Source organism: Electrophorus electricus, chromosome 8, assembly GCF_013358815.1.
Source record: "Electrophorus electricus isolate fEleEle1 chromosome 8, fEleEle1.pri, whole genome shotgun sequence".
Lineage (NCBI taxonomy): Eukaryota > Metazoa > Chordata > Actinopteri > Gymnotiformes > Gymnotidae > Electrophorus > Electrophorus electricus.
Genome location: NC_049542.1, coordinates 228,460 through 240,759, shown reverse-complemented (window position 1 = coordinate 240,759; position 12,300 = coordinate 228,460). Strand labels below are relative to the sequence as shown.

Genomic DNA, 12,300 nt, shown 5'->3' with positions numbered 1-12,300 from the left:
ACAACGCTAATCATAATAACCAAGAACGTGTTGTTTATTTATTTACATTCATCCACCTGTTTCAGTATATTCATTTTTCTTTCAGTGGAGCAACGTAAATTTCCTGTTTTTTAACGATACAAAAGCGAAAGTAAAAACAAAACGAGTCCAAAAAGCACTTGAACGCGCACCGTGTCGTAATTACGACTTCCGAACTAGTATGAGCTTCCGAGGAGCTCCTGAAGGCAGCATAGCTGCTTCAGGATCTTTGAGATGTTGTATTGTATTGTCCGAATAAGCAGTTAGTAGCATAGTCCATAATTATTGCAACTAATCTGCCTAAAATGTATATATTTTAACACGTTTCTAGTTATCTACTGATTTAGACGTCATGGTAGAATATGATTTAAGCGGAGCATACGTATATTTTAGATGTAAGACAGTTTTTGCATAAAAAAACGTTTATTCCATTTATTATAAATAACATGTAATTTTAAAGAAAGTTCATACTGATGTGGTTACAATCTATGTTGTGAGTTCAAAATATGTGTTATCACTGATACCCCCTAAAAAACATTAACACCACCTAACACCACCACACAGCATATCCAAACTCCTAACAGCCTGTAATGTGTATTTTGTGGTAAGGACCCAGATAAGAGAGTCATGTGCAGTTAGATTGGGGTGGAATACCTTTATGACATAAGCACTAGATCATTTAAATTTTAAATCTTTATTTATTTCATTTCATTTTCAGCACCTTGGGAGGCACATGTAACGCTCATAGCCTTTTTCAAAACCCTGAATGCTTTATTGAAAATATGCTTACATAACACATTCTCCTACTCAACGATACAAAACATTACAATCACATTTGAAATAACACAGTTAACGCAAAAAGACCGCCCCTCTCTGTGCGATCACATCACCCAAGATTTCCCACCCTGAAACATCCACCCTCTCTCCTCATCCCCCCTCCCCCCACGTAAGGCCTTATGGGAAGCTAAACAAATCAGAAAAGATAAAACACTTTTAAACGGAAACAAGGACTCGCTAAGACAAAAAGGTCAGCTTCGGCATCTTGGACTACAGTCAGCAGTCCACACTGAAAGGGTCCCAGTTTCTTCTGAAACTGTGTGAAAGGTGTGATTGGCTCATCAGCGGCAGGAGGCAGGGTAGAAAGTTCATTTTCTCCCCCTAATCTGCGTTGGTGTACTTTTCTCTTTATTTCCATCAAAACACATATTTGTGGTAATAGAGAACTTTATTCATATGGTCATCTCAAGAACAGCAGGCTTCTGAGGGCAGAGCCAGACAGTGGGCAGAGAATGAAGTTCAGTAGAGGTTTGTAATGGTGTCTAACAAAAGATGCTACGCACCCAAATCTCAATCAAACTCTTCGAAAGGCAAGCAGAAGACCCTTTTGAAAACGCTGCCAAACAGTAAATACTCACGTTTTCCTTTGACCAGGCTAATGGCACATACAGGTCTGTGTGTCAAATATAGCAAGAATGTATCACAATCAAACATATTGCCTTGGAGCTTTTGGTGAGGGTTAGGGTCCCACTAATCTCAATAGTGCACTTCTAAGTAAACTTGTCAGTAAAAGAAGAGAGTTAAACATATTTAAAACAGATAAATGCAAATGAAATGAAAAATGAAATAAGAGGAGACAATTTGGCTGGTTATAGTTTAATATGATAATACAGGTCAAAGGTCAACCAAAAACACAAAAAAGGAGAAATAATATCACAAAAAGTAACAAAATTTATTAAAAACAGACGGAAAAAACTCTTTTAAACATTACTAATCAGTCCATAGCAAATAACTGTTCTGCCAAAAAAAAAAAAAAAAACAAAACATGTTGGGGGTAGAAAGCTCTATTCTGCTATATAAATGTAAAGGAATTAACTGCCTAAGAATAGGGTTAACCCTAACCCTAGGAATAGGTATGTGCGTACCTATCAGGTAAACAGCTTGTGCCAAAATGCCAGTGTGAAATTTCTAATGAACACAGAACCACTAAACATTATTAGAAACTTCAGGCATGTTGGTGGATTCTAGAATAATTTTACCAAAACGCATATGGCAGTTGAAACACGTCATGTTTGGAAAAAATGGTTGAAAGGGGACTGGATATGTAGTGCAAACGTAGACAAGTTTACCGTGCTGCTCTTAACACCGGAACTGAAAAAGGGGGCGGGGCTCTAAAGGACTGGACTCTTTCTCTGAAAGGTATTTGGGGCGGAGCTTTGCTGCATAGGTCACAAACGAGGATGCGTTCCTGGAACGCACCCTCTGTCCCTGGCTCCGAATGAGGAGGCGGGGCATTTGATTGACAGGTCGAGGGTCACAGTATCGTATTTAAAGCTGTGGCTGCACGTCTTGTCGCCTCGATGGGTCGCACGGCGCACGCGCACACGGCACGGGCGCTGCCTTCTTTATTTCGGTTCTGTCCACAGTCGTTCACCTGAACACCTCCTCTAAGGTAAGCGGTGATGAGGTGAACGAAAACAACAAAACAACAACAACAAAAAACAAAACAAAACAAAACAAAAACAGAAAAAGCCCTCATTGGTTTTTTTTGTTTTTTTTTAAAACAAGTTTACAAAATGGTTCAAAGTGAAATTTCTGTTCCACAGATGAGGGTCTCTATGGGGTTTTAAATCAAATTCAGTTAAAATTATTTATCCAACTAAACTCTGACACACACACACACACACACACACACACACACGCGCTGGTGTGAAACAGTTCCATATTTAGGCACACACACCCCAACACCTATGCATTCACACCCACCCTGACACACACACCCCCTCACACCCCCACAGCAGTGTGCTACAGGTGAAGCAAAGCTCTCCCTCTCAAAGCCAAACACCCATGTCGTCCCCCCACAATCAGCAAGCCCTGACCCTCTGCTCGGATCCCTCTGACGTCACCCCCGACAACCTCAGAGCCAAAACGCCCGAAGGCGTCAGGTGAGGGCGGAAAGCGGGTGGGAGAGAGTGTCCCAGAAGGAGAGCACGAGGAGGACAGTGTTTACGGGTGCTTCACATCCCCGAAAAACAGCTCGACTCGGCCTCGCTGACGGTCACCCAGACTCAGCTAAGGCCAGCAGACCCTGCCAGTAGTGACGGCGCCAGTTGCTCAGACTCGGCGCAAACAAAACAAACCCTACAGCCCGTGTGTGTGTGTCTGGAGCACAACTAAGCAGAGAAGTGAGACGGAGGGAAAAACATCACAGGGTGGTTTTACTCCCCAGCCCTCCTCAGACGCCTCCCCACCCGGCCCTCCCTGCCAGGATGAGAGGCGTCTCCGTGGGACGCTCACCGGACCATCTGCACAACACCGAGGGGGAGAGGGAGGCTGTGCTGGCCATGGCCCAAGATGGGGGGGCGGTTCCTGGGCTTCACCGGGGCACACCTGTCCTCCTGACGGACAATGCGAGGAGTCTCGGGGAGTCCCACAGTGGGGACAAACAGGTATCCACGGAAACAAGTCACTACGGAGGTGTGTGCACGGAGGATCGCTCAAGTGATGACTCCGAAGTTCTGAACATCAACCTCAACTTTCCTCCCCTCCAGACACAGATATACACACACACACCCACACACACACACCCACATACACACTGCACAGCTGGCAAAAATGTACACTCTGAATTGTCTGCCTCTGCTGTTGTCGCCTCACGGTGGTGGAGGATGGTGTACAAATGGTTTCACTCTTTCAGGCTTTTGTTTTTGATTATTTCTTGAAATAAGACTTCGCCATCAACTGTCCATACTATTGCAATTTTCTGCGGGAAGAAAAATTGAGAGAAAGAGTGGGAGAAAAAGGAAGGGAAAGAAAGATAAATAAATTAAGGAAGTCCTTTAAGTCTGTACAGACACAGACATGTACAGGCACAAATATGAACATCACACTAAATGTTTACACTGCTGAAGGACTTTATGACGATTCCAAAACAGTGCAAAACTCCCTCTAAAGGTGACGTTCTCAGTAGCATCTCACAGATCCTCTTAGCAGGGTTTCTCCTACGCTGTAAGCGTTTTCAGACAGTTCAGGTTTTTGTATTATATACAGGTAATCTGTTTAGCATCCATTCTTTAGCATATGGATACACTTTGAAATCTTTCCTTTCAAATACATTTAGCATTTAGCTGAGCCAAAATCAATCTTTTTAGTTTATAGTTATACTAGATTCATTCATCCTTTGATTCATCTTTGATTAATATTCAATAAAAAATTATACTGACCCCGAAAACATGTCTCATTAATCCCCTATATAACACTTATTATATGGGTGAGTACATTATGGTCTTGAATAGACATGGCCTTGAGTACACAGCATTAACTGCATGTGTGTGTGTGTCTGCTACCACTGAAGCTGTCCACATCCTGAACGTCCTGGAAGGGGGCAGGGCCCCAGATGCGGACGGTGCCATCGTCAGAGGCACTGGCCATGATGCTCGGCACACAGGGGTTCCAGGTTACGCAGTTCACCGTGCGAGTGTGACCCGTCAGCTCCGCGATCGGCAGCTCACTGCGCTTGTGCCAGATGTACACTTTATGATCTGAGGACAGGAGAGAGGAAACGAGAGACTGGCAGGGAAGGGAAACACCTGCATGGTTAGCCTGGGCTTTGCAGGACGGAAGCATGCCGCGTACCTTCACTGCCGCTGGCGATGAAATCCTCGTTGTGACCTCCGAAACAGGAGTGAATGGTGTAGAACCCCTGCGTCACTCCCTGGTACTTCCTCACCAGCACACGGTCCTGCAGGTCCCAGAGATGGACTCCCTGCACAGAGGAGAACGATGACACACACACACACAAATGCGCACTCACACAAACACTCATGTATGCACACATGCATAAGAAGTTCTGAATACCACTTACCTGAGTTGCTACATTTAACAAAGCTAATCTTCCATTCTTGGAAACAGTGAAAGACATGATAGGGTGGTCCTCCTGAACTCTGCATAAGGGAAGCACAGGTCGTCACATACGGAACACCAACCACAGTCATTCATCCACCAACCACAGTCCCACCACAAACGTCCATCTACTAGCCACAGACTAATCACTAAAGTCCTCTAAATGAACGAGCATAAATATACACAACATAAATGTCAGTGTGTGTGTTATTGTTACTAGTACTGTTACTACTGTTATGAGAAAAGGCCTACTGACATGTTTCTGTCTGTAAGGTCCTCAAAGTTGTAACCACGGATGCGCTGGTGTGTGTCAGAGGCAAGGACAGTCCTGCCATCACTGACACACCAGAGGCACTGCACACGTACACCCTCCCATGAGTCCAGCAGGTTGCCGTCGAGATCCTGAGCACAGACAGCACAGTAAGCCATCTACCCGTCAGGGCACGTCACCAATCTACCCGTCAGGGCACCATCCACATATGTCCATTAACTATGAACTCATCGATCCGTCCTCTGTCCCTCTTTTTCTGCACCTCTCCCTCTCTCTCCACTCACGCATTGATAGAACTGCCCCCTCTGGCCTCCTGTGACAAATCTCTTCCCGTCAGGGTTCCAGGCGACGCTGGTCAGGCTGTCCTCATGAGACTGGCTCATTTTCGTACGCAGTTCTCCTGTCTGAACACCAGGGGAAGACAACACTCACTCAGCAACTGAAAATAGGACCGACATCACAGGCTGCACAAACCAAGGCCTACATACCAAACAAAGCAATTAACCAGGAGTACTGGCCTGTGGGCATTTCAAAATAAGACACAGTTATCCAGTTAATTAGCACTATAATTACTAATTAATAATCATTATGGGCAAGGATACTTGCCCGGAAGGCAGAATTACCTGCACGTTCCAGAGCCAAAGCTCCGAACAGTCGTCTGGCCCGCAGGCGATGAGGTAAGTGTCGTCCGGACTCCAGGACAAATAGGACACGCCATACGCGTGACCCTCCAGTGTGCGCCACAACTTCAGCTGGTGCGTGTCCTGTTGGGAAGGGCTGGTCAGATTGTGCATGTGTGTGTGGGTATGTTCAGCCTTTCAGGTGTGTCTACTGCTATCAGGAACTGCACAGATCAACACTCCAGTCCACAAGTCCAGGTTTTCCTAATTGACTGGTCATGACCCCTGACTGCTAGGTGAAAGCATGGTAAAACATCTACAGGAACTGAATTAACATTTGCAGAAAAAAATGACTACATTTTGATGAGTAACCAGAGATGATTAAATAGTGGTTTGTAATCCATCTGAAAGTAAAGGGCTGTCTGTTCCACCCCTGCAGGTAAAAGTCTGAGATTCAGGGTGGTGCTGGTGTTGGAAGCAGGTGGTGCACACACCTGCTCCACCTGCCACACAAGGACGGTGGTGTCTTTGGAGCCGGTAGCCAGTTTGGTGCCGTCGTTGGAGAATTTGCAGAACCAGACCTCGTTACAGTGCTCGGTCAGGATCTGCTGGGTATAGCAGGGGAACTGTTTCCTGAGCAGAGGGGGAGACAGAGAACATGGGTGGGGGATCAGAACCGAGACAGAGTGGAAGCTGGTGTGTGGGGGTGTGTGTGTGTGTGTGTGTGTACCTGCTGCACATGTGGTCCAGCAGTAAGGTGGTGGAGTCAAGGCTGGTGTGTGTGTGTATGTGTGTACCTTCTGCATATGTGGTTCAGCAGTAAGGTGGCAGAGTCAAGGCTGGTGAGTGGGTGGGTGGGTGTGTGTGTACCTGCTACACATGTGGTCCAGCAGTAAGGAGGCGGAGTCAAGACTGGCGTCCAGCTTTGTGTTGTGATAGAGGCAGCGGTCCCTCTGTAACTCCACCGCCTGACGGAGCAGCGTGTGTAGTCTCTGTGGAGGCAGCATGACCGAGGGGGGGAGGTACACTACACACACAAACAGACCATGTATTTAACAGTCTATTCACACAGCACCATGTCGCCCACCCTTAGAGAGTGTGTGCACATGCTCACTCTGTAGCTTGTCCAAGAGGCGCGAGCGAGAGCTAACTCCTTTCCCCTCCCATTCGGCCTTGGCTCTCAGGTCCTCTGCATGGCTACACATCAAATACCTGCAGCAGAAGACTGACACTTCAGCCAGCCAATCACAGACATTGTAGGCATGCCCACCACTAGTCACCAAGCAGTATAATGCTGAATTATTAAGAAAGCAAACTCTCTTAATTCTTTCAGCATCTGTAGTAGTGCAGTTGAGAAACTTTAAGAAAATTAGAGTCAAGCGTGTTAAACAAGGATAAGTGTCATTCACTTGCTAGCACCTCTGCTGGGCAGACATATTACTGTACCACTTCAGTAGATACAGGTTATGACGGTTGGTTGACACTATACCCGCTGAGAATGTGGATGCGGTCTGTGTTGTACTTCAGTGGAGTCAGTTCTCCTCTCAACACCTGTAGCGCCTCCAACACCTTTCCGTCCTCCAGATACTCCAGATACTTCTGCTGAAGGAGCAGGAACTTCATTCTCTGTAGGAGGAAAGAGAAAAACCCTCAATAACCACCTTTAATCAACAACCACCTTTTAACCACCCATCATTTCAGAAACAGAAGAGGTAATGTCTGAGTTACGCCCAGCCCCAACCGGGTGCTCGTGTACGGGCTGGTCTCCACTGATACCGAGGGAGGTTTGCTTGGCTCTTATCTGTGGCTCACACTGACTGGCCAAGCTGGGCGGGATGGTGTAGCCCAGAGCCAAAGCTGTTCTCTCCATCACACCCAGCCTTCAGAGGTTTTCGCTCCTACACTAAAGACTTACATCTCGTCTTAGTGTTTCACCCAAACAGCTTAACACTCTGCTCTCATTAACATCATTTCCTTGCTAGTCAGTGGTAGCTCAGTGGTTAAGGTACTTGACTTGTAATCAGAAGGTTGCTGGTTCAAGTTCCACCACTGCCAAGTTGCCACTGTTGGGCCTCTGGGCAAGGCCCTTAACTCTCAAGTTGTACTCAGCCATAATTGTAAGTCGCTTTGGATAAAAGCGTCAGCTAAATGCCGTAAATGTAGTCTTTAACCCCCAACACTACTGATTATGGATCAGCTGTTCTTCTTTAGACTTCCATTTTGATGTGCAAAGCCACACTCACTAGTGCCAACAGTGTCAGAGTGAAGACAGCCACATGGACCACATGCAGTGTAGCAGCACTGGGCTTGGAAATTCACTTTTAAAAACAAAGTTTTCAAGTTATTTTCACTAATTAACTCCACCTGTTGGTTTTAGCTGATCAGCAAAACCTCCTGAACCAGTGCCAGTGCATTAGCTTCTGGCCTGGCAGACAATATTTAGACAGATTTCTACTCAACAGGGACCGTCGTGTCTCGGACATAGTCGTTTAGAAGGTTCTCTTCATGCCGACCGCCAATGGTGAGGTTTTGTCCGTGCATGCCAGACGGTCTTGGTGCCTGTGCTCTGCCATGACCTCCCCTGGCTCAACATCACAGCAGACAGCATCTTAAGTTGTCTCGCCGTGCCACACCTGGTAACCTACTCACTAACCAGCTGCTTCTTCATTAGGCTTTGTGGCACATCTCAGGAGTCTTTTCTAGCTAATCAGGACTGGAGCTCGGGACTGAGACGCCTCTCAGTCCCGGCAGGACAGCAGTCGCGGTACTTCTATTAATGCACTTCTTCCCATAACAGCTCTGCAGAGACGCACGTGTGCCAGATCTCTGGGTAACGTGGTCCAGATGACTGCAGCTCGAGTCAAAGAGCCGCCATATTTAACTCTTACTCACCCAGACAGGGGTCAAATTTTGCCAACGTAACAGTTTAGTATTTATGTTATTATGCAGTCATTACACTGTTAACGCCCTATTTCATGAAAGTAGCAATACAGGAAAACTTAATTTGTCCGAAATCTTAACTACAAATGTGTTGCCACTAAACTGGTTGCAAGAGACATTCCAGAACATCCAGTGAGAGAAAGTCTCATCTTCTGCATTCTAGACGGGCTGTTCCAGACCCAGCTCCGGACTCCTCCGGACTGAGCTCCAGAAGGTGTGAGCAGTGTTCTCCCGGGAAGGGCTTACCACAGTGGCGTTGGGGGAATGCATCAGGGACTTGAGCTCGCTCAGGTCGTTCTCAGCCTGTGTGCACACACAAAAGCAGAGAAACAAGAGAGTCAAGTTGGTTTAGTCTGGAGGGGCAGGGAGCGATGGGGGTGTGCTACACTGCAGACATAGTCGCTCTCACTCTGTACCTGTCACAAACACAGTCAACGTTAGGGTGAGGGTTATCACTGATCTGGCAGTAGGTATGGTGTTAGGGTTAGGTTAGGGTTTAGGGGAGACCCAGGGCAATGTGTCTCTCCTTCGCGTAGCAATGTGTCTCTCCTTCACATAACAGACTAGAGTGGAAATTATGTCAGAAACAAATACAAAAAAATGTGAATGACAGCAAGTAAAACATTAAGAATACTTTTAACTGGTAAATAGCACTCTAAAGATCACAACTGGCATGACTAGCATATACAAAGTAAACACAGAATTCGGGTAATGAGAACAGTGTCATGTTGATGCACTAACATGACCAACATTTGCAATTTCCATAAGCGACAGACTGGAGGACCCAAAAGAATAAACATGAGCTACTGGACAGCATTGACTGGCTGGCTTGAAAAACCTGTTCCATATATTAACAAGCTCCTTACCATGCGTAGTCTTTCTTTTGTCAGCTGAGGGGAAACAACTTGGCAGTTACTTGATTCATTCAGATGTCAGGTGTATTGTAGCAGGGAAAGCACACGCACGTGCAGCAGAACATGTATTTCGCCAGAACTCTGAGATCCGATTCTGAATTCTACTGCCCCAGTTCCAACTCTACTGCAAGTGAGTTTTGTATTTCCTATTTTTGCTTGTCTTACCAAATCTTGGCTATCCAGCATCTACAGAAACCAGTGAGAATGTCTCCGTCCTGCCTACGCGCTGGGGGCTATTAGTAGAGGCTGGACCATGCAGGATAGCTCCATGTGTACCTGGAGGCAGCATGCTGTGGCAATGCTACTACAGGTCAGAAGCCCTCATGCACTCGGACACTGGGGTTGTGCTGTATGAAATAACACCAGCTGTTAAAGACGCATCCCCCCCTCGCAGTCTGACCCTTGTTTAAGACCAGGCCACAGTGTGGACAACAATCACCCAGCCCTGACACACACACACACACACACACACACACACACACACACACACACACACACACACGTTTGCTGGTGAAGAGGAGTCCAGCATTTCATATGCCCATAACATAACCCTGTGGGTCCTCGCCATCACCCATCCATTGCCTGCGTTCTCATGTTGTCATGCTGGCATTCGACACTCCCACCACCATAAAAGGCCCTATTGTCCAGTCAAGAAGTGCCCCATAGCAAAAACACACAACATTTTACAGGGTTTGTGACAGCCATGCACCGACGAATTTCAAATGACTGCAACTACACGTGTGTTAACATCTGCAGGGGATACGTGGCATTCCACAACCAGACGTGACAGAGAGGCTATATCACGACACACACACACACAGGTCTGTATGACACTGACTAGCATGAACTACTCTGCCATTACACGGATGTGGCAGGGGTGGAGGCCGGGGTTGCCATGGACACACCTTGTCCCATTCGCCTTCCATTACGTGGTTCCGGAACTTTGTAGCAGCGGGGTGTTCAAGTCTGCAGCCAGATTCCTGCATGAGCAAGTCCACTGTCTGACTAGAGAGAGAGAGAAAGAAAGAAAGAAAGAAAGAGAGAGGGGGGGGAGAGAGAGCGAGAGGATGCATTAGACTGCAGCAGTACAAGCACTGAAGTGTCATAACGTCATTAAACATCAGTGTCTTGATATGTTGAGGAACTGTATGTATACAAAGGGGAGGGGGCACAATGACATCATCCCTCAGGTAGGGCAGCATGAGTGGCGCAGAACGTTTACAGCGTCTTTCAGGCTGCCAGCCTGCCTCTTCACCTCCTGGGCACGGGGCTGTGCAGCGTGCACTCCCTCCCTCAGACAGACAGAAAGACGTACAATACCCTCAGTCCTACACACTGGACGCAGCTAGCCTGGCAGGACCGTGGAATCTCCCTGCAGGTTGTGGTCGGGCCAGAAAATGTCTGAAAATACAGCGATGGCTTCAGCAGACGACGCACTAAAATTAGATCCGACCAACGTTTCTAATCTAAAACAGCTGTTTCATGAAGCATTCCTCAGCCGCCATGAAAGCATGAAGCACAGTTTCACCGTGCTCTCAGAGAACACCACCAAATGACAGGAAACTTTACTGACAAAGAAGCTTGGTCATATTTCACTAGTGCATATTTATAAAGTTACAATCCTAAATTTCCTGTAACTGGAGCCCAAGATATACCAGCACTGTCGGCTGGCCATCTTAAAACGACCAAAAACATACAACACAGAAGCAACCGTCGACTGACACCAAGTAAACTGGCTCGTAACTGCGCTCCTTCAACAAAGACAGCAAAACAGTACCGATTACTTTAGGTTTTCAGCCGGAACGAACAAAAGCAGGGTCAACGTAAAAAGGATCAATCAAAACACAGACATCAGACAGCACATATCAGCATATTTAGCGTTCAACAGCGAACACTAAACAGTGGCACTTAACGCCTGGCTGGACAAAAACAAGCCAGCCACCACAAAGCGGAAGGGGAGGCCACGAACACACGCTGTCAAACTCTTTATTCTTTGCGTTTTTTGCGCAATCCGCAGAAAATATGCGCGCAAAAGGAAACCGTCGACTGTAAAGTAACGGGACCTCGAAATGGCCCACGAAAAAATATGACCGACGCAACTATTTTGTTCTCCAAGCGTCCTGGTAATGTTTCTAATGGTTCAGCTATCATTGAAAGCTTCTGGCAGTCAACGTTATACTCTCGTATTGTGCAAAATGGACCCCTTCATCCTCCAGCGAGCTACCCCTCCCCCGTGTGGCTCAAACCCGAGCAGTGTCGTGCCAAACTTCGGCCCCACTGCCAGCACCAACTCGGACACTTACTTCAGCCCCAATCCGTGCAGATGCTGCCCGATCAGTCGGATCACATCCTCTTCTGACTGAGACAGACGCTTTTTCTTCTTTAGTGAACCGAGCTCAGAGCCCGAGCCTGTAGACAACGTCCCGGTACCGGTCTGGGCCCCGTTACCGGTGCCGACACTGCTCCCGTGATCCGTGCTGGAGAGGAGCCCGTTGGAGTGCGCTCCCGCAGCCGAGGAAGACTCTCCATTTTGCGCGCTGCTCTGGCAGGTGAGACCCGACTCCTGTCCTTCGCCCGCGCCGTTCGACTGCATATTTGTGCCGAGGCTGCTCCCGGTATTTCGGTTCAAGTGAACGGC

The 12,300-nt window shown here is 47.1% G+C and overlaps 1 protein-coding gene across 2 annotated transcripts in view; it reads right to left on the bottom strand.

Annotated features, from left to right (window-relative positions):
* Window positions 1-1,655: 1,655 nt before the first annotated feature.
* The window catches only part of LOC113582950 (WD repeat-containing protein 26), an 11,039-nt gene continuing 394 nt past the window's right edge, over window positions 1,656-12,300 (bottom strand). Inside the window, exons 1-14 of one of the 2 annotated variants that reach the window (XM_027019004.2) lie at window positions 11,966-12,300; window positions 10,568-10,667; window positions 8,995-9,051; window positions 7,298-7,434; window positions 6,923-7,020; window positions 6,679-6,835; window positions 6,303-6,441; window positions 5,812-5,952; window positions 5,473-5,592; window positions 5,174-5,319; window positions 4,880-4,958; window positions 4,651-4,780; window positions 4,365-4,556; window positions 1,656-3,778 (exon numbers count right to left, since the gene is read on the bottom strand). The exon at window positions 11,966-12,300 is cut by the window's right edge and continues 394 nt beyond it. In XM_027019004.2, coding sequence (XP_026874805.1) covers window positions 3,753-3,778; window positions 4,365-4,556; window positions 4,651-4,780; window positions 4,880-4,958; window positions 5,174-5,319; window positions 5,473-5,592; window positions 5,812-5,952; window positions 6,303-6,441; window positions 6,679-6,835; window positions 6,923-7,020; window positions 7,298-7,434; window positions 8,995-9,051; window positions 10,568-10,667; window positions 11,966-12,255 — 1,812 coding nt within the window. In that variant the 5' untranslated portion in view covers window positions 12,256-12,300 and the 3' untranslated portion in view covers window positions 1,656-3,752. Of the gene's footprint in view, window positions 3,779-4,361; window positions 4,557-4,650; window positions 4,781-4,879; window positions 4,959-5,173; window positions 5,320-5,472; window positions 5,593-5,811; window positions 5,953-6,302; window positions 6,442-6,678; window positions 6,836-6,922; window positions 7,021-7,297; window positions 7,435-8,994; window positions 9,052-10,567; window positions 10,668-11,965 lie in introns of both variants that reach the window. The other variant, XM_027019003.2, reaches the window with a different exon arrangement.